The 22954-nt window shown below is 39.5% G+C and overlaps 1 protein-coding gene across 1 annotated transcript; it reads left to right on the top strand.

Moving 5' to 3' along the window:
- Nucleotides 1–2007: 2007 nt before the first annotated feature.
- Nucleotides 2008–21978, top strand: ehd3 (EH-domain containing 3). Its single transcript, XM_004542024.5, has 8 exons — nucleotides 2008–3171; nucleotides 9906–10082; nucleotides 10601–10698; nucleotides 15631–15772; nucleotides 15917–16016; nucleotides 16694–16864; nucleotides 18228–18392; nucleotides 19573–21978. The coding sequence occupies exons 1-8, from the start codon at nucleotides 2945–2947 to the stop codon at nucleotides 20098–20100; spliced, it is 1608 nt and encodes a 535-aa protein (XP_004542081.1). The 5' UTR covers nucleotides 2008–2944; the 3' UTR covers nucleotides 20101–21978.
- Nucleotides 21979–22954: the final 976 nt, after the last annotated feature.

The raw sequence follows: 22954 nt of genomic DNA, 5'->3' as shown, positions 1-22954 counted from the left end.
CACATTTTTTTATGGTAATGTGGTTTAGATTTAAGATGCTTATAACTTGAATTTTGTTCCAGGTGTCACAATATGTGATGAATGTTCAAAATATGTAGCTTTGAAGAAGATAAAAAGATTATTGTTAAAAGAGTAAAGGATAAAGTAAGCAAGTGGCGATTGTACCTAGTGCATTGTCTTTACACTTACCGCCCCTAATCATTTAAAACATTTATCATTCTATGTCCTGATTTGAAAAGTTGGTGAAACAAAATTAAGTTCTTTCATTCACTTGTGCACTTTGTTGTTGTTCCTGTATAAGTGATAGGAACATCAGGAAGAAGGAACAGAAGACGGTGAAGACAAGTGGCAAGGCAAGGGAACTGGACGAGTAGCTTAATTGGATCCCACAACATCCAATATCTCTGACATCCAAGATCTCTCTGTCCAGAAGAGCGCATTCGAAATGTAAAGATACTGCGCAGGACCCTCAAACTCCCAGGCCCGTTCTAAACCTATATATAAAACAACAACAACAACAACAACAACAACAACAACAACAACAACAACAACAACAACAACAACAACAACAACAACAACTTATGAATATCGCATTTTTTTTGACACGACATCAAATACTTTTGTTTTACTTTTGTTTCTATTCCTAATACATGCTTAGCGCCTCTCCGAAGTGAAAGTAGAGACAATAGCGACATCTGCTGGTTAAACTGTAGATGACATAAGGTTGAAAACAAAACTGGGATAAGTACTTATTTAGAGAAGGACCCTTGTGAGACAGATAAATGATGTTTTACTTTAATAATACTGTAATTATTACTATATTTTAATTATATAGATTATTTTAAACCACACAAGCGGGTAAAAGGTCTTTCTTAAATATTATATAATGCATACAGACGCTATCATTCAAGATCCAAACTTCCAGTTTTGCTTTGGGATATCAAATATCCTCATCTCAGCTGATACTTTTGTCTACCTTTCATTTACCAGTCAGGTATGTCCCCACATGTTAATAAAATGTTGAAATATTCGCTTTACCTTTGCTACCCGCCATGATTTGAAAACCTTTATTGTGTCAATTCTTCTTCTGTGCCTAATTTATAGGCTGTGAAAGTTCATTTTTTACACGTTTAATTACTTTAAGAATGGGCCGTGATTAAATGTCTGATTCTGGATTGGAAGAATAAAAGAACGTATTTGAATGTATTCAGGTTAAATACAAAGCAGAGAATTTAAAATATTTGTAAGTGTATGAGTCAAGGTTATTGTAGTTAACTAAAATTGAACTAAACACTAAAACTACATGTGGAAAAAAGTTGACCCTCCCCAAACACACACATAAAAAACTACAGGTTTTCTTTTCGTGAATTTAGAAACCCAAATAAAATAAAATAAAAATATAGAGGAAATATCCTCGACTTTGGATGCCTCCAAGAGTTTGTGTCCTTACTGGCATACTGATTTTCCTATATCTTGCCTCTGACATGTCCTCCATGCAATAATAACTAAAACAAACTTAAGCTTACACTGAATAAAATAACTAAAACGAAACATTTTCAAACAATGGAACTTAAACTGAAACTGGGAAATCCAATGTGGAAACTATCGGAAATTGAATTAAATTAAATTAACAACAAAATGTCAAAATAATATTAACAATAAACTAATTAGAAAATACAAAACTATAATTACTCTGATACAAGTTACTCTGGTACAATAATTGAAAGAAAGAAAGAAAGAAAGAAAGAAAGAAAGAAAGAAAGAAAGAAAGAAAGAAAGAAAAGGTTCAAATATTTCAAGTTATTTTATTAACCTTTAGGTGGCGCGATGTGTTTGAACTGTAGCTCCCCTGTCTCGTCTCATCCAACATGGCGTCGTCCGGGCCGGCTTCTCCAGCTCTCTCATCACTGGGCGGGTCCACGGTTGGTCGGGCTGCCAGCCGTTGGGCACTTCCGGCAGGCTCGGGTTTCCTCCGACTCGGCATTTAAATGGAACTGCAGGACATCAGCTGCTGCTACTTTCAGCTCGTGCTGTTATAGAAAATAACCGGTAGTGCTAGCAAGACAGTCTGCTCTTATTTCTAACTCGAAAACGACAAAAAAAATCTTTGTCCCTGAAGATTGTTTGCTCTGGTTGTTGTGTTGTTTTTTCCTTTTTGTTTTTGAGCAGAAGAGCGGGAGCGGCGGAACAATAACGGGGCTTGCTCTCCTGACAGCCTGTCGGTGCATCGTTTTTGGGATTCCTTTGCTAGCCCTCGGACGAAATTGAATAGCGGTAATGTGATGTTGAGTCAGAGCAGAATGATTTAGGCTTTTCTCGGCAGCGTTTGTTTACTGAGGTAGACTGGGGGTAAACATAAACAGGCTCTGCAGCAGAGGTGGCCTGGACTGGACTGGGAGGACCGATGGACTTGAGATGATGAACCTGAACGATCAGGTTTAAATTCTGATTGATTTACGGAGCGATTTGTTTTTAGGATTGTTTGTGTTTTGTTTGTTTTTACGTTGTACATATCACCACAGTGTAACGCCCATAAATAATCAAAATTGACTTAATATATCATCAAAAAAAGTGTCACCACCCATTTAGTGCAGTAGGATAGCGACTAACGTTAACCATTGGACACTAATAGTCCTGTATTGTGTGTGTTAAAATACATTTTCAGGACAAACAAAATATCTCTATATTTATGCAGGTCTTATTAAAACATTTTCTTTAGTGTAAATTTGGTTTTGATAACTTAGATCTTTTTTTCGTTATAGATCATTTAATAGTTTTGGAATATTTCACTTTAAGCTACATTGAGGACACATTTAGTAGCCTTTCAGGTCAGTGACAAACAGAGTAAGCTGGCATAGATTTCTAGCTGATCAATAATTAGCATTTTTGATTATTATTACCTATCTGGAGCATAACTAAGTCTAATTATAAGTAACCAGCAGCGATGTTCAGCTGGCTTGGAACCGATGATAGGAGGAAGAAGGAGCCGGAAGTCTTTCAGACAGTCAGTGAAGGATTGAAGAAACTCTATAAAACCAAGCTCCTACCACTGGAGGAGAGCTACAAGTTTCATGAGTTCCACTCTCCGGCACTGGAGGATGCTGACTTTGACAACAAGCCCATGGTCTTACTGGTGGGACAGTATTCTACTGGCAAGACCAGCTTCATACGGTATGTTTGCTCACACACATGCAAAGAAAACCTTAGAAACAAGCACAAACAAATGAGGGAGAGGCTACCAAAAAAGAAGGAATGATAGAGAGAGGGAGAGCATGACACACCCAAGCTGACTTTTCCAGCAGTTTGACAGCAAGCGTGAGGAAGAGGTGGTCATAATTATGCACACAAAGCAACCAAAAAAAAAAAAACACAGAACAATGAGAACAAAACATTGTGAGGAGGCACACCTCCTCAAGCTTTATTGGATTCATAAAGGGTTTATTTGGCATGACTCCTACACAGGCAGACTTGTTGCATTTGGAGGCATTACTGCATTGTTCTGGAGCTCTCCCTGATGAAGTCAGACTGAAAGATGAGCATTACTTCATGAGTATTGGTCAAATAAATGTGTTCACTTGAGGCAAAGTTCAGGAAATGTAGGGGTAAATTGTTTATTACTGATTTTAATTATTGTGGAATAACAATAAGCAGCTATTTGTTGCTGATATATTTTGTGAACTGATAGAGGTGGGCAGCGAGGCTTCCTTGTAGGAACCCACTGTTAGGACTCATGCAGAGCTGTTTTGCCCTGAGGTGCAGGAAGTCTTGACTCGCTCCTAACTTCTGCTTTTCACAGCATGGAGAAAAAAAGTATACAAACATGTGCTTTGAGTGTTTTTTTTTTCCTTTTATTAAACCTTTTTAACTCTCTAATTGACCACATTTTCATGTCTTACTAGACATTTTGTGTTATTATATTATGTAACACACAGTGTCCTAATATGGTTTTGACATTGTTGTTGTTGCAACTACACATAGGGAGATTGATACACCGATTTATCAACCATGTATTGGTATTGGCTCAGTTTTTAACCTGTTTCTCCCATCAGTTTTATGCTGGTTTAATGTTTAAAGAGATAAAAGTCTTTAAAAATCAGGAATTCTTTGATTCCCTGGAACCAAAGTGGAGAAACAAACACAAAAAACAAAACTGAGAAACAATTGACCAAATTGTTGTTTAAACATCGGTATCAGCCCAGAATTTCCTAGTCAGTGCAACCAGCACATATGTTGCTATTTGACTGGTATTACTGAACTGGATCATTCCTTTTGTGCTTCACCTCATAATGATGTGTTGCTGTTCTGTCAGAGCACATGACCTGGAGTATCAGTGAAATTAGTGTGTGACGGTGAGAAGTGTTAGCAGCTGGGTGTCGAGCCTCTTTTGAGCTGCAGTCCTACTGCTAACATCTCACCCCTTTGACATAGACACACAATTGTGCGTACACACACACTTGTGGAGAGTAGTAGGCAATTAAGCCTTTGAAAGCCTGAGAGTGGATGCTGTTAGTGACTTCCTTCTGTAAGATGGGACCATCTCTGCTCCAATCTCTGCCTTCTCTCTCTTCTTCCTCCTCTGTGTCTGATTCCTGCTCTCCTTTCTCCTTCCTCTGTCACCACTCACGACACCATCCCAGTCAGCAGCCTGACCCCCACGCCACTGACATTGTAGCAGTAGGATGCAGAATGTACAAACTGCTGAGTAACACTTGGATGGAGCTGCTGCTTCTCTTTCATTTCATGTCCCATGGTCTCCCTCGGGGTTTGATGTGCTTGCATGGTCTGCCAAGCTACAAACTACCAGCAGTGTTATTCCCTACTTTGCTAGAAGTTTATTTTCAGACTTGTATAGCCAGTGGATTTAAACGAGACGTTACAGTGAATATGTTTACTAAAATAATATTTGTCTCGGCATGAATTAGAAAAGTCATAGAAGAGACAGGAAATGGATTAAAGACAGGAGAAGCTGATGGAGGGTAATACAGTCTGACTGCCTTTGAAGTTATTCAGAGTTAAGCAGTCTCAACTTTCCCTCCGTTTGGGGCTGAATTTATTGATTTTTCCTTCTAGGTCTCACATTTTCTGTTAGGGGACTTTTCATAGAGCAAGCCAATGCCAGGATATACAATTTCCTTCAATATAGAATATAATAAACTGTAAATCTGGGCCCTCCTCATGTGCCTAAATCTGTTCATTCACAGGTAAATTTCAATATACTTTGATCCTTAGACATTTGGAACACAGGAACACCTATGCACGGCTCCTCTTTGTAGACTACAGCTCGGCTTTTAATACCATCCAGCCATACAAACTCCGTCCCAAACTCCACCAACTGGGACTTAACTCTTCTCTGTGCAACTGGATTGTGGACTTCCTCACTAACCGTAGACAGAGTGTCAGAGTGGGTAAGAACACCTCTTCCACCCTTGTGGTCAACACCGGTGCCCCTCAGGGGTGTGTTCTGAGCCCTCTGCTATACACTCTCTTCACCCATGACTGTATTTCCTCCTGCGCGTCCAATCTCATTGTTAAGTTTGCAGATGACACTACAGTGCTCGGACTTATATCCAACAATGATGAGACAAACTATAGGACAGAGGTGCAACAACTAGAGTCATGGTGCCACAACAATAACTTGGTCTTAAACACCAAAAAGACCAAGGAGATCATTGTAGATTTCCGGAAGAGGGGTCATAACAACCATCTGCCTCTCTTCATTGGCAGTGAGGCGGTGGAGAGGGTGAGCAGTTTTAAATTCTTGGGGGTAACTGTGACCGAGGACCTGTCCTGGGGCAACCATATCACCTCAGTTGTACGGAAGGCCCAACAGCGCCTCTACTACCTGAGGAGACTGCGGAGCGCACACATTCCCAGATCTCTGATGTTGAACTTCTACAACTGTGCCATCAGCAGCGTTCTGACGTATGGATTTCTAGTGTGGTTCCCCAGCTGCACCAAGGCCGATCAGCAAGCACTCCAGCGGGTGGTGAAAGAAGCTGGCAGAATTATTGGAACAAGTCTGCCAGAGATCAGTAATATCTTCCCCACTCGCTGTCTGAGGAGGGTGCACAGTATCCTGCGGGACCAACATCACCCTGCGCGCCACCTTTTCCATCTGCTGCCCTCAGGGAGAAGGTACAGGTCTATACAGGCCAGAACATCCAGACTGGCCAACAGCCTGTATCCACAGGCTGTGAGGCTCCTGAACTCTCTGCCCCCCTCTCACGGACAATAACCATATCCAACTTCTTAATAGCAATGAACTGGTCTGCATTGGTACATCATATCTTTATTCTCTTCCCCCTCCTGCCCCCCCTCTTTCTTAAATAGATAACTATCATATCTGATATCATATCTCACAGTACAATAATATTGAATGGGTTGCATTGTTGTATTTTGTCATGTTTCTCAGGTCTTTGTCTGAATTTCTACGAACATTATTGCTAAGGATTGTCTTATTGCATTGGAGTCACACTGGGTTAAATATGTACACTTGGGTTTTAAGGGGTATTTATTATTTTCTTCTTTTTTTTGGGTTGTATGGAAGCCCCAAACGCAATTTCATTGTTCTTGACAATGACAATAAATAAATAAATACTAAATACTAAAACTCAAGAGATGCATCATTGAGGTTAAGGATTTTCTTAACCCCATCTTACAGTCAAATGAAAACTGATATGATGGGAGCAGATGTATATATCTGGAGTGCACATACATGGATTATATGTGTGATACGACACATATACTAGTGCATATGTATGTAGTTGTGCACATGCATTACACAACCTCTTTATAGACAGAAGAGCTCACTGTACAGACATGTGTGCACAGAGATGGCTCCACCAGGCACTACTAGCTCCTTTGACAAGCTCTGACAAGGTGGATGTATGTCTGTGGATATCAGGGCACCATCCTTACACCTTGAAGCAGTTAAAATGTGCACGCATCCCACACCCTTATAGCTATAAATCTCTTTGCCTAAATCTCCTTTTGTGGTCTCACATTGCATTTTTGGGAGTGTGAAACTCAACAGAAACACACCAGCCTTCATTTGAAACATGTGTGTTGTCACTGAATCCACAGCTGAGGATTTAACCTTTCACATCTGAAACATATCAAATGGAAGTCAGCTGCAATGCCAACAAGGCCAGTTTAGTTGTGCTGTGAGTTAGTTGTGATACTTTTTTGCAGCAGAACACATTTGTGCACACCACTCCATGCATCAAATTTAATGTTCCTGTTCCCAAGCCGTTTTCACTTCAGCAGTCTGTGATAATCATTGATTAAACAAGCCTGTGGCAAGGCTGTATATTAACTGACCTCCACAAAGAGGAAGCTCTTAACCAAATTCTTACTAACTGGCAAGAATTAGATCATGGGAATGTCAATAACACTATATTCAGTGGTTAAAAAGAGTGGCTGATTGTGCAGCAGAAGATTGATTCAATGTTAATTTCTGGTTTTGTCCACTTTCTTCTTTTCATTTCCAGTGAACCAGTTCTAAAAAATAATAGCGCTGGAGTAGAGATTCAGATTGAAATTGAAAGCTTGGCTTAAATTTTTAATGGAATCGGTTGACACTTTTGAGAAATATACGCCCTCTAACTGCAGTACCACTAATCTAAACAGTGTGAGAATATACTGTTCAAAAACATGGAAAAAAGGGAACTCTTTGAAAAGAGATCAGATCTCAATGGGGGGGAAATCATGCTGGATTTCTATAATGATATAGACTGGGTAATGTGTTTAAAAACAAAACAACGATCATCTTATGGATGTCTGAATTCATAGACATCCTGATAAAGTGTAAAAATGATTTGTCAGTCTCATTCATTTTGCCAAAATGTAATTGCAGCAACTTAAAATGGCACTCAGTAGTTTGCTTGGCCCCCAAGTGCTTATATGTATGCCTGACAATGTATGCTCTTGATGAGTTGATGGCTGGTGTCCTGGGGGGATCTCCTGTTAGATCTGGAGCAGGGGATCACTCAGCTCCTGGGCAGTTTGAGGTGGTACTTGGCAGTGCTGGGCTGAAACATAAGGTCCCATTTAGGTCAGGTGAGCATGGGGGTCAGTAAGTGGTATCAATTCCTTCATCCTCCAGGAACTGCCTGCATACTCTTTGCACATGAGGCTGGACATTGTAGTGCACCACAAGGAATCCAGGTCCCACTGCGTCAGTGTAGAGTCTCACAGAAGGCCCAAGGATTTCATCCCGATACCTAATGGCAGTCAGGGTGCTGTTGCCTAGGCTGTGGAGGTGTGTGTGTCCCTTTGTGGATATGCTTCACCAGACCATCTCTGACCTTCCACCAAACCAGCCATGCTCAATAATATTAAAGGCAGTATGACATATTGGGTGGCTGTAGCTCAGGTGGTAGAGCAGGTCATCTACTGATCGGAAGGTTGGTGGTTCGATTCCTGGCTTCCCCTAGTCTGCATGCCAAATATCCTTGGGCAAGATACTAACCCGATGCATTCATCGGAGTATGAATGTGTGTGAATGTCAGTTGTGCTTGTGCTAATGGGTGTGAATGGGTGAATGCACAAGTTGTGTAAAGCGCTTTGAGTGCTCAGAAGAGTGGAAAAGCGCTATATAAGAACTAGTCCATTTACCATTCTCCATGGCCTCTCCAGACCGTTTCATGTCTTTCACATGTGGTTAATGTGAAACTGTTCTCATCTCTGAAAAAGCACAGGGCACCAGTGGTCGACCTGCCAATTCTGATATTCTATGGCATCATGCTCCGTAGTGCTGGGCAGTGAGCACAGAGCCCTCATGAAGTCTGTTGCTGGCTGTTTTGTAAGAGGCATTTACATCAGTGTGCATCACGTTGCTTCCACAAAGGAGCAGATAACATTCCTGCTGATGGGTTAAGGACTTTCTATGGTTCTGGAAAAATGTCAGTGGCCTTCATCTGAAAACAATTCCTGTTTCGGAGGTTTTCTTATTGATTCCCCTCTTTAGTGCATCAAAGCAGCTGAAACAGATTAGCAACCCTCTCTGCAAGCATATCAAAATCCTAGAAGTTTAACTGACTTGATGCTCTGCTCTAATTAAAAAGTGTTCCTTTATAATTTTTTTGATAACTCTTTGAAAAGCCTCAAAACCCGAGTTTGCCTTGTTTTTGGACTATGTGTCTGCGGTTAAGCCATGATCGTATGGTAACAAGACTGACAGTCAGGCACACCTCTTTTTGCTTTGTGGTCGCTTAAAACCAGTGAGGGGAAAAAAACTGAAAAGATGCAGAAATCTGTGCTTGGAAGTAACAGAAACTTTAATATTTGTTTGCATTTAAATCCACTTTATTGACAGAATTCCTCCATACTTACCTCACCTAATCAGAACACTCTTTTCCAAAAGCCCTTTATTGGTCCATGTGTTTACCAGTAAACTAAATTTTGCTTGTTTTGGATCTGGTCAGTGGCAGCCATCCAGTCTGTGATCATCTAAAATTCCCCCAATCTTGGTTCCAGCAGCGTCTAATTCAAGGCAGACATGTTTTCTGTTTTTTTTTCTCAATTGCGTCTTACCATCCTGACCAACTTCATTTATCAGCAGAGTCAGAATAAAAAAAAAATCATACAAAATGAAGCAGAACTTTGAAATTAGAGGCTACAGATGCAATATGTATTTTAGGTTTTATCTAAAGATTGATGCTGGATCAAACATTCTAATACAAATGTATATATAACCTTTTTATAATACTTTATAATGCTGATCATAATCTTGTAATATCTTGTTGATCCTTTTTCACTATTGTTCTTTGTTCATCTTCGAGGAATTATTTCAGCATACTTAGAAAGCCTTTTTGCACAGTTGACTTATTCTTACACGGTGATTGAAAACATCTCCTCTCTCATCTTGTTTTGCTAACTGCTATTTCCTGTCATCTCACCCGCAGCTACCTGTTGGAGCAGGATTTTCCTGGCATGCGGATTGGCCCCGAACCCACCACAGATTCCTTCATCGCAGTGATGCACGGCGACACAGAAGGAGTCATCCCCGGCAATGCTTTGGTGGTTGACCCCAAGAAGCCCTTCAGAAAGCTGAATGCATTTGGAAATGCATTTCTCAACAGGTAGATGATTGATGGCCACACTCACACTTTCAGATGATGGTCTTTATTGGTGTGTACAGTGAGTTAAGTATTCAAGCACAGAGGGAAAGACCGAGGGAGCACAAGTGAGAATCCACACCGCAGCTCTACATTCCTTTGTGATTGAATTTCCCCCCGCTCACTGGTCAGGGTTTTCTTTGTTAATGGCTGTGTGAGAGACAGCCAGCAGTCTCTGTAGAGCCATCCTTCTGCTTAAAAGTACACTGGCAGAAGCTCTTATGGTAGTGTCCTCAGTGTGAGGATCAAGCAATGTTGAAAGGAGACAGGAAAAAATGATGTCTGTCAGTGGGGATTTAGAGGGTTCGCATTGAAGACGACCACTTACCTGTTCATATTTATTCAGCTGGATAAAACTAGGGAGAGCAGCACAGACGGAGGAGAGAGGGTAACTGAGATAGGGCCATGCTGATGGATGATTTTAAACTTGTGTCCTGGAACTTTCTCTCTATCTCATGTCTGTTTTGTGTGTGTGTGTGTAGGTTTGTGTGTGCTCAGCTTCCTAACCCTGTACTGGAAAGCATCAGCGTGATCGACACGCCAGGGATTTTGTCTGGAGAAAAGCAGAGAATCAGTCGAGGTAAGAAACACATTTGCTCAAACTTCTATTCTCTTCTGTTTATGGTGTGTGTGTGTGTGTGTATGTGCGCGCGCATGTGTGTTTATCCTCTGCATCCATTGAGCTGCAGCCCCCCCCAGTCCCACTGAACTCTGAACTACAATGTCAGCATTTCCTTTGGACCCGTGTGTTTGTTTTAGCTTTTGCTATCAGGAGGATTATGCTTCATTCATTTCAAAGAACAGGAAGCTGTTACAAAAAGATGAGCTTTGAATTTGTTCTCCAACATGCACACATAAGTGCACACTGCCTGAATTTTAACACTTTTTAACTTTGTGGTTTTCTTAAGTCTCGCATGGAAATGAAAAAGAGAAAAACAAAATTATATGAGGTTCATTTGGATCAACTTTAATATAGTGTAAACAAAAAGGTGCAGATTTAAGAGGACTCATGGGTAACCAAATGGTTGCACAGTATGCCATAAAATACATTTTAGGTTAAACTTTTTAAACATTTGATTGGATTTTGAGGATGCTTATGAATATTTATCATCTGTAGGTATTGTACAAGACATGCTAGATTGGGAATTTCAATCTTGAACTGTTTGCTAAGTAGGAAGGGCATGCAGCCAAAGAAGTGTAAAACTATTTAAGGTACCACTGTATGAGTCTTGCAGTGGTGAGAGTACAATGTGCTTTGATACCTTTTCTCTGGGAAGATTGACATAAACAAAACCCCAACCGTCTGACCTCTGTGTCAAATCTAGACAAAGACACTATTGTTCTAATCTAATATCATATACAGTAAAGCAGGTGTGTGTAATTTTGAGTTATTCCTGATAAAGGACGACGAGTGTTAAAGACTTCAGTACATATTCATGGCTTTAAAACCATGGTCTTACATTTCATACTTGCAATATTGAAAGCTTCATAACTGTCCCACCAAAGATAGACGGAACAAAATTGTGACATGTCAGAAGTGTGTGATTACCATCTCAGAGTGTGTTCGCTTCCGCGACTTGTGTCTGCTAACCTCGCAATGAAAAGATGCGCCGGTCAGTACAACACTGGCGTTTGTGTGTGTATGTGTGTGAGTGGAAAGAAAAACATAAACAGAAAACAAAAATATGTGAAGATGAATACGGGGTTTCAACAGCTGTCCTCCAGCTGTTATCAGGATTGCGCCACGAAGGATGAAGCATAGGAAGAGATAACGGAGGAATCACAGTGCACTATAGCCCTGGATTCAAGCGCTGCTGTAACAGTGTAGTCCATAAATGAGAGAAAATCCAAAATAAATACAAACCTTTGTGCTCAGTTCTTGTTTTTTAAAGTCATTAGACATATATACTGCACATTCATTCCACTGTGGAAAAAGGAACAGTTCAAAGAAAACATTAAACGCCCCAAATTACCACCTCGTTCACGCCCATAATGTTGCCCTTACAACAAAGAGCGAACTGGTAGTTGTCAGATCTCCATTATGATGTGTGCTAAAATGCAAAAAGCTGATGATGTGAAGAGAAACTTTGCGTGGAAAGTTTTCAAGAATGTTCCCGAGCTGTCTCACAGGAGGATGTGTGTCTGGCATGGCTGGCATTCCCAAAGCTAAATGGTGGCATCGCTATACCAACCGCTAACATTAACCATTCCAGTTCTTTTGTTAAAGTAAGTCTTAATTTATTCTGTCCTGCACTCACCTCTCTGAGTTTCTTTCAAAGGCGAATGCTTTCTTTTCTTCCATCTTTTGTCTATTTTCCTGTTTCTCCCCCAGGCACTGTTTTGGTTTGCTATCCCAAGTAAAGCCTGAACTAATTGACTTTTGGCATATCCAGTATTGTCTGTCACCATAGCAAATCACTGATTATATGAATACTTGAAAAATAAAAGTAGTAATGGTGTTTTAATATAATAATTTTCTACGTTCCCGCTCCAGAGAGTATTTATTGTGTTCTTGTGCACGACCAGTACTGTGACATTTGGAGTCCTGTTATAAGATGACGTATCAGGAGGCTTATTCAGCTTTTGATTAAAAGCGAAAAAGTTCTGGTCACGCAGTTCAGGACATTACTTCATACCAAGGTTGGGTCTGCATGGATATTATTCATAACTTTAATGCTTGTCATGAGGGTTTTTGTTGTCTCCAGCTTTACTGTTAAGAAATGAAGTAAATCGGTGTTTCATCAACATTAACCAAATATGAAATTTATGTTTGGAAGTTGTTAAAAGGAACCAGACAAGCACCAGCTCTGTTTCACCTTGTTTTTCCTTTTTGGCCCAAGTGTCCAAAAAACGTGGTGTTAAACCAAATAAACAGCACAGTGAGGTGAAACACGGATACTCTGTGGCCAACACAAAAGAACAAATACAAGTTAAACTTAACCTCTGCTGAGTGAGCACAGCTGTGTTTTCTCTGGGGACTCTGTGTGCAATTTTTTTGTTATTGTGTGTTCATTAACTTTTCATTTAGTTCCCCATCATCATCATCATCATCATCATCATCATGTTTCATTTACATGTTCTGTGTCACATTCTTTCTCTTAGTCACTTTTCTTTTACTCTGTTTCAGTGTTTTTAAGAGTGCTTGTGTTTGTGTGTGCTCAACTGTGTGTGCGTGTCTGTCTCCAGAGGAGGAGTTGTCAGGCTATAGCAGCCTGCGCAGATGTCTTTATGGAGGTATTGTAGATAATAAATCTTGGCAACAACCAGCTGCAGAAGGCTTCAAATGATACCTTGACTCTGAAGAATTTGTGGGCTTTTACATATTCTTCACCAGCCTTGTCACGTGGCTTTGGGAAAAGTTCACCTTGTTTCATAAAATTATTATTAATATTATCTGTGCAGTTAGCTGACTTATAAATTATAATGGCAATTATTTTGGCCACTCATAAACTGTATATAAAAGATAGACATAGCCAGCAGGTCTGAAAATAAAGAAAATGTCGAGTTGAATCTGCTTTCTCTGTAATGGTCAGCAGGGGGCGACTTCTCTGTTTACAAATAGAACACTTTTAAGTCTTTTGTTAATACAAAATTGTCAAAGGAGCTTAAAAAGAAAGCGACTGGACTTCTTTGACTAACTTTAAGTTCATTTAAAGAAGTCCAGTTGCTTTCTTCTCAAACTCCTTACACTACCATGACCTGGATGACTGAGAACCTACACAGACATATTTTATATGATGATTTTTATTTGTTTAAATTCGGGTCAGACAGTAAAAGTGGTGATGGGTTTCTCAAATCCACAGCTAACGTGTGAAGCTTCAAAACTGGGCTTTTTATGATTTGACACACACACACACACACACACACACACACACACACACACACACACGTATGGAAACAAATAAAAACATTACTTCTGCCCTATGACAATAGCCAGGGCTCAAGCCACACTGGCTACACCCATCCTTTATGTACAGTCTGTGTCCTTCTTATGAATTCCTGTAATTTTGATAATCTCCTGGGCACTTTTGGTCTCCACATTTTAATAGTCCAGGAGCATAACACTAGCATCACTGTCAGACCTCATGAGCATCTTACCTCCACTGTAGGCAGGTTATTTCACTTTGACTTTTCGCTTAGGAGCACCGTCCCCTTCACAGCTTAAAATTGAAGTGTTGCTTTAATCCCATAACACGTGAGAAGTGCACTGGGTGAAGAATATTCCAGTAGAATTTAAAAATATCAAGGTATCCATATCTCTTTTAACACCTCTTTCTCGTCTCGGCTCTGTTCATACAGATGCAGTCCGAAACAAATGCTTTACATACTTGCTGCTGCTAAAGTTTTTCTCACGTCCTACTGGGGAATGCATTTTAGCCAAGTGAGATTAATTTATTCCTTAAAATACCCATTTTTGTTAACAATTGAAGCATCATGTAAACATTAACACAAGAACTCAGATATTTGGACGTTTTGTTAAACACTCAGAGCCACCGTGGAGTGTAAACTGTTCCACTACTGGGCAGCAAGTATGTGAAATGGGGGCTTCTTATCACAGCTATGTACAGAAGATCAAATGTTGCTATGTTCAGAGCAAACAGCCTCTGAATGTAGGTTTAAATATGTAAAGGCATATTTTACGTGCATAGCTTTACAAAGAAAATCCATCTGATAATCCCTGAATTAACCTAAAACTATTGCTTACTCGTAGGATTTCTCCTGGGTGTTATCGCTCATAATTAAATACTGCAGCGCTGGACTGACTCTGCGTCTGTTGTGTGTCCTTCAGTGTTGTTTGAACACTAGAGCTTACTAATCCTTCGATCTACCCTTTGTTCTTTGTTTCCCTCTCATATCCTGTGGAATTCCTTCAGGTAAGCTAGCGTTTCGTCCTTGACTGAGGTAGAAAGTCAAAGAAGTCAGTGGCGTACACCTGCTGTTGGACTCATTCATTAATTCATGTTTACATGTTTTACAGAGGAAGCATTATTCATAGCTTTCTTGCAGAATGCCACGAGTACAATGCACTTGTTTAGTGTAAACTATTCATTATCAATCTTATGACAGATGGAAGTAACAGTCTGTAGTTTGAGGGCTCTCCCCCTATTGTTCAACTTTAAAAAGCCACCTTGTTTGAACATTGGCAGCACTGTTTTCATCAGGAAACAGACATTCTTTTCTCTCAACATGCTACAATATGGGCATAAGTTTTAATGCCTCCTCTTTGACCTGCAGCCATTGGATTTGTCTTGGGAGTATTTTTAGGCCATAATGATGTTCCTATCATAACTTGTTCTGCTGACTTTTACCTCTAAAGTTGCATGCATGTTCTCAGTCTGTAACTTCAGTTGTGTTGACTACCAGTATAACCAATAACTAAAGTGGTTTTGATGTGGGTACTGGATGTGGGTAAAGGATTGAGAGGTAAAAATATGTGTGTTCAATTATCTGCTTCACTCAGTGCCCCATCGAATTATCTGATATCCTTCTGATGTCCCCTCCCCGCTTCTAGGCTATGACTTTGCAGCTGTCCTGGAGTGGTTTGCAGAGCGAGTGGACAGGATCATTTTACTGTTTGATGCTCATAAACTGGACATCTCTGATGAGTTCTCAGAGGTGATAAAGGCCCTAAAGAACCATGAGGACAAGATCAGGTACTGTGGGATTCTTAAATTCACACCAAATATTTTCTTTCTTTTTTTAAATACCATATCATTGGTACCTGGGCATCCATGCAATATTAATGTGAGTAGCTTGTAATAAGAATCATCACCGCTCTCTTCTGTCTTTTTCTCCAGAGTTGTGCTTAACAAGGCCGACCAGATAGAGACTCAGCAGCTGATGAGAGTGTATGGTGCTCTGATGTGGTCACTGGGGAAAATAGTCAACACGCCTGAGGTACGCTAAACTGGGGGTTTCTGTGATGGCGTTCATACGGTTTTAAGCCTGTAATTGATCCTTTCACCTATGTCAAAATCACAGAATTGTAATGATTTTTTTTTTTTTAAAGATTGCTTTGAAGAAATAATAATTTTAGAGTGAAATAATGAAATTAGGCACTTGATTGTTAATATTTGCAACCACATAGATATCTGCACATAAATGTGTGAAATCTGTGGCTGAGGTACAAGATTATAGACTTCCTTTTCTAGTCTGAGTTGAGTTGGTGCAGATCAATACGGAGACTAAAAGAGGGGCTGCGTTAGCCAAAATTGAATTTTTAAAACCACTGGCAATTGTACATGTATTTTTTATTGATCTGGATTCTTAAAATAAAGACCATCAGATGCAACTGGGAGCTTTGAACCAGATATTTGTCATCTGATATCCACGTAAGCTGGCTCCCACAGACAAAGTTTGCAGACTAGCCTGTGGGCTCACAGGTTGCAGAATTGTTAACTGGTTGTAGGAGTATTTAAAGACTTTATATTTAATGTTTTTAAATAATATCTGGGGAGCTATGATCCATAATGGTGGCCATTTGAAGGACTGTTAATGGCATATTATGTGAAGAATGGTCCAGTTTGCCTCTGACTTTATTTACTTATTTTTTGTTCTGTCTCCCTTACTGACAGGTGATTCGCGTCTATATCGGTTCATTTTGGTCCCACCCGCTGTTGATTCCTGACAACAGGAAGCTGTTCGAGGCCGAGGAACAGGACTTATTTAAGGACATCCAGTCCTTACCGAGAAATGCAGCACTTAGAAAACTCAATGATCTGATAAAGAGGGCAAGACTAGCCAAGGTGAGGAGCACCTGCGACACAGGATGTTCGAAACAGTTGACGTCAAATAACGCAGATGTTACGCAACATTTCCTACATTTAGTGCTGAGCTGTTACACCATGCTGACATGTTTAAGTTGTCAGTATCACCGATTTATCTGTGTGCTTCCTATTTATTGTGCTCAGCTGTGTTGTTCAGCTGTTAACCTTGACAGAAAGAGATGTTTCGCAGAACTAATAGAGTTAGATAAATGACAATGAATTGTTTCCCATTTCCTCAATGGACAGGAAGTTAGGTAGGCGACAGTCTGCTGCCTGTTGTAGTTCGAGGAAACACAGCAGAGGAAATGCACAAGTGCACACAGTCAAACACGCACAGGTTTATCACACTGAGAGTCGAGCACAGTTTTCCTGTTAGACAGCTGATGGGTGTTGGTGTGTTTTGTGATGAGTTTCAAGGACATGAGGTAGACCCAGATGCGTGTATCGCCGCAGTGACTGAACAAATTTTCTTTTCTTTTTTTTTTTTGCACGTTTAGTTTCTGCTGAATATTGTTTAAACACTTTTTCCAGGAAAACCCTTTTTGTAATGAAAAGTGGACTCCAAATGTGAATTAGAATTTGTTAATTATTAAAAGAAATGCCCACAAAGGTAACAGTAAAGTGGATGACTAATCTGGTTTATGGAATATTAAGTGTCCTCAAGCTTAATGTTGTCACAGTGGCTTGTGTTACATTTTACCCACTTGTCAGAAGCTCAAATATAATTCAATCATTACAAGGAGAACCTGAGACAATAAAACACATAATCTTTATTTTAAAGTAATCTGATTATCTACTTTGTATGAGCTCATAGATTTATTAGAGTGCTTCAGTTGTGTGTCTGGTTAAATATCACAGATAGAGATGTTTTTCTTTTCCTTCCACACATTTTTGCATCAGTTTTTCTTTGTGTCTCTTGTGGCCCTTGGAAGAACAAACAAAAAGAACAAGTCAATCTCATGACATTTAATAGGTGACTTTTTTCCCCACTCATAAAAAGTTAACAATTAACTACCTTTGCTGCACTTGATCCTGTTTTTACCTACTCCAAGCTCAGTTTTTCCACAGTTTCTTTTTTTTTATATAGCTCTTTACTTCTGCATACTTAGATGTTGCTTTATAGCATAATGTGGAATATTATAACAGACACGATTTTGAAGTGGAATCATTTGAATCATTTTAACTGAAATTTATAAAGAATTTAGTCTCCTAGTACCTGCTCATCAATTAATAAACATCAATTAGCACCTATAACAAGAATAACAAATAAAAGCTTAATGAATTCAAACACAGTTGCTTATACTTTCCATGTGAAGTCATCGATAACTCTCTTAATCTGCAGGTCCACGCTTATATCATCAGCTCACTTAAAAAAGAGATGCCCGCTGTGTTTGGGAAGGAGAACAAGAAGAAAGAGCTCATCGCCAGCCTTGGAGATATCTACAAACGCATCGAAAGAGAACACCAGATATCACCTGGAGATTTTCCGAATCTGAAAAAGATGCAGGTAAGCAGTGAAGCAAAGGATTAAGGTTTAGTAAATGAGGTTTTGACATGATTGGAATGAATGCAGGGGCTTCACTGATTTTAAGTTACACGAGTAGCGTTAGTTAATTGCAATTTTAGCTGATGTCTTGTTTTTTTAAAAATCTAACAAGGAAGTGAAATAGAGAGAGTAGTAACAGTCAGAGAGTCACAGAGTTTTACCGTTTCCTGAGCTAACCACTGAAGTACAACACACTCAGCAGAGACTTTAACTGATGAGGGAAATGTTGATAATTGGTCTTTATTAACTTGTTGTTGTTATTATTATTGTCATATAAGATTGATCTTAATCCTTACTGCACAGAGAACTGTCAGCCTCTGATGTTGTGGGCCATTTTGTACATTTCAATAAGCTTCTCATAACGTTGTATACCACTCTGTATTTTGTGTTTCTCTATTTTCTTTTTTTGATCTTTGGAACAATACTCGATTTTCCTTTGTGTACTTTAAGATATTTTGTGGCTACAAATGGGATGAAACAGAGTTCCATTGAAAGTAGAGTGCTAACTGAGTACTTTAACTCATGTACATCACTTGTGCAGCTATCAAGCAGTATGTCGGTAGATTGATCACCAGCTCCTCCTGAAGTATCCTTGGGCAAGATATTACATCCATCAGAGTATTTTTGAATGTAATCAATCAGTTTGTCAATCCAATCTTTGTTTTGAACACATAAATAACAAGTATCAATGCACTAAAAATAAATAAACACAAAATCATTGAAATCCATCAAATTCACATGGAAAAAACATAAAATGTTGACCATTTTATGTTTGAAAAGAAGAAGGAGGAAGTAAGGAAGTAAAAGTGTAGAAAACAAAAATGTATAGTTTAATGTGTGTGAGTGAGGCTTGTAGTAGAAAGCACTTTGAGTGCTATAGTGATATAAGTACCAGGCTATTTACTTGAACTGTGTAATGCTTACCTAATTGTAAATATTACTAAAGTGAAACTTTTATTGAAGCATATTTTATTGTTACTTCAGTGACTTAAGTAATTTTATAGAATACTTCTGGAACATTTGATTGACTACATCAGCATTCTTTACAGATGTGTATTTTAAAATGATCTTTATCTGTGCTGAGGGTATAGTTTATATATAAATTATAACCTAACTTGAGACAAACTTGTGTTTTTTCCAGGACCAACTCCAAGCTCAGGATCTCAACAAATTCCAGCCTCTAAAACCTAAACTCTTGGAGGCGGTCGATGACATGTTAGCCAATGACATCGCCGGCTTAATGGTCCTGGTCCGACAAGAGGAAACCCAGCGGCCCAACGCAGTAGTGAAGGGCGGCGCATTTGACGGCACGTTGGACGGCCCATTCGGTCACGGGTACGGCGAAGGAGCCGGCGAAGGCATCGACGAAGCGGAGTGGGTCGTCGCTCGCGACAAACCTGCTTACGACGAGATTTTCTACACGTTATCTCCTGTCAATGGGAAGGTGACCGGAGCCAACGCCAAGAAGGAGATGGTCAAGTCAAAACTGCCCAATACAGTGCTGGGCAAGATCTGGAAGCTGGCAGATATCGATAAGGACGGCATGCTCGACGATGAGGAGTTTGCTTTAGCCAATCATCTGATAAAGGTGAAACTTGAGGGACATGAACTACCATCAGAGCTGCCTGGACACCTGGTGCCTCCTTCCAAGAGGAAAATAGCTGAATAAATGTAATTCAGATTACCCGTAATGACCTACTCAGCCCTAGAACCCATAGGTAGCCCCCTCCCCCTTCCCCAGAGAAAATGTTCTTTAATAGAAAAGGAGTCATCCTGTAGCAACAACAAGAACAAAGACAAAAAATTTAACACAAGTAGAGCTCATTTCAAGTCTTCTTCCTGTTCTGTTGCTGTTATCGTCTGATCTGTAGTCTTAATTTCCTAATTTAAGCTGCCAATGCATTCAAATGTATCTTCACGCGACTGAGACTGTTAGCATACTGGCTGCAAGCTTTGAGTAACAAAAAAATAAAAAACAAAGTGCGTTTACCTCTTCATTAGGATTAAACCAGATAAGATTAATTTTATAAAATTAAATAGCTTTTATTAGTGTTTCAAGAATGCAAACCATGGCTCTCAGCTTTACAGAATTAAAGCAGAATACTTGTTGGAGTAGGACAGGTGTTAGACATGTGCAAAAGAAGAAACACTGGAATATAAAGACATATATGTACGTTCAACTAAACTACTGGAAAAAGGAGAAATATTGCAACAATGTGAAGACAAAAATAAAGTCTTTTTCTGTTAAAACTTTACCTTTGGTCAAACCGATTTATTATTATGATGATTATTAGTATTCAGTTTACTCTAAGAAGTAAATCCAAATTAAATTATGTGTTTTTAAATGTAAACCAGAAGATTTTACATTCCTTGTACTTTGAGATAATGCGCACATACAGACAACAGAATGAAAACGACATCCTAAAGAGGAACAGGCCTGCGTTTCGTATTAAATGTGACGTGCTGCTCGACCTTTTGCTTTGGACGAAGGAACCTGTATGATTCTCATTAACACGTGCTGATACTGAGATTATAATAACAGACCATATTATGGGTGTTGTTTGGAAACTAGCGCGACAGCATGCTCTGAATAACCGCTTTGGTCGGACTTTGAATTTTGAATGGACACGCATCTATTGTTCTGTGTGGACACATCCTGGTTATTGTATGTATGTACAATGGTATCTGACCACATGTTATCAGTGTTATTATTTGTAGTATATACAGTATATATTCATAAGAGAAACATTATTAAAACTACTGAGGGTGGAGTATGTTAGTGGGTTATCAACTGAAAACTGATCAGTTATTCTTCACCTTCCTAAATAATGTAGTATAACCAAAAGTAATAGTCTGAAAGCACCGTTTGTTTTTATTGTGATGACACTAATTGACACATTTAACATTGTTCTATGTGTTTTTGCTGGAAACTTTCCATGTCACACATTGAAATTGTATACATGTAATAAATGTAATTCTTCTTTGCCATGTTTCCAATCCATCACTCTATTGACACACCAGTACCTGTGTGTGTGTGTGAGTGTGTCTCCTTAAATATAGCATGTTAGGACCATGTTCATGTTTGTTAACAGAGGTTTTATTGGGTGTATCATTAGATAACCCAACTCAAATAAGTAAAACTGGATTCCCACATGGCAACAAAAATCTTAAGCATGTCTTCATCGAAATGTTTCCAGCTCATGGCCGTTTTCTGACCCTCGTGCTTTACTGTGAATCAAATGCACATAAGAAGACTTACTGCATTCCATTAACTCGAGTTGGGAAATCGCACAGGCGTTATCCTGTTACGGCTCAAGTTTCGGAGGTGTGCAAGATTGGACTGGGAAAAAAAAAGACTTGGATGTGGATTCTCGTCAAATTCACAAGTTGTTTTCAGACCCTGTGTAAACACATTAAGTGGAAACACTGGCGTTACGGTATTTTGGCTGTTTTTATGCTGGTGATGCAGTACTTAAGTCTGTCCTTCACTGCTTTTCTGTCAATGTAAACAGGCCGACAGTGTAATAAAACTCATGTGTAACAACTATCTAAGTGTTGACTCTGTTTTCAAAAAGGAAATCATGTGCAGTATATATTTTGCACCCGCCCACCCAAGAAACTGAGGAAAAGATTTGGAAAAATGGCTATAAATTATTTTAGTGCAATTATAGCTGCAACACTGGAAGCCAGAAGACTCTGACATCATTTCTCTGATTTGCAAGTCCTCAGATTAATTCTAGTAAACTGAACTGTAACCAAACACATGTGGATTTTTAGAGGAATTTTCATTTCAGAGGAAAAGTAGATCCTCTTTCAGGTCTAAGGTTCTGTGTATCAGAACATAAAGAAATAAAAAAATCATCTGGTCCTTATCAGGTATGGAAATGATTTAAATACAACTCAGAGGAACAACAACGCATTAGACTGTCGAAATGCAGAAGGAGGATGTGAAAAACAATGATTCAGTAGCTCGTAGAACCACCTTTAACAGCGACAACTTAAAGTCATCGTTTTCTGTATGACTTTCTCAGTCTCTCACATTGCTGTCAGGAAATTTTAGACCTTTTTATACAGTTTGCAGGCATTTGTTTATGCACAGGTTTCTTATAGTTGATGACTGGATCATTGCAACATCTTGATTCGTTTCTCCTTTGGCCGTTCTGTTGTAAATTTGATGCCATGCTTGGGATCACTGTTCTGTAGTTAAGATCCAGTTTGGACCAGTAACATGTGATCTGTTTACTGGCCAACAGATGACATACTTTGGTCTACAGAGGAGTTCATGGCTGACTCGGTAAATGCAAGGCACCCAAATCCTAGTTGCTGCAAAAAAGGCCCCAAATCATCACACTTCCACCACCGTGGTTGACAGGTGGTGTGAGGTGTTTGCGCTGATATGCTGTGTTTGGTTATCTCCAAATGTGGCGCTGTTCATTATAGCAAAACAACGTCACTTTGGTCTGGAAGTCGTGTGGTTTGTTCAGACGCAGCTTTGCAAAGCTACGCCGTGTTGCCACGATGTT

This window comes from Maylandia zebra, linkage group LG15 (genome assembly GCF_041146795.1).
Source record: "Maylandia zebra isolate NMK-2024a linkage group LG15, Mzebra_GT3a, whole genome shotgun sequence".
Taxonomy (NCBI): Eukaryota; Metazoa; Chordata; class Actinopteri; order Cichliformes; family Cichlidae; genus Maylandia; species Maylandia zebra.
The sequence above is the reverse complement of the archived record's forward strand: the minus strand, read 5'-3'. Positions and strand labels throughout refer to the sequence as shown.

Coding starts and splice junctions, on each gene's coding strand:
- ehd3 (XM_004542024.5), top strand. CDS start 2,945: ATGTTCAGCTGGCTTGGAACCGATGATAGGAGGAAGAAGGAGCCGGAA. Junction 10,083..10,600: donor GGAAATGCATTTCTCAACAG/GTAGATGATTGA, acceptor GTGTGTGTGTAG/GTTTGTGTGTGCTCAGCTTC. Junction 10,699..15,630: donor AAAGCAGAGAATCAGTCGAG/GTAAGAAACACA, acceptor CCCCGCTTCTAG/GCTATGACTTTGCAGCTGTC.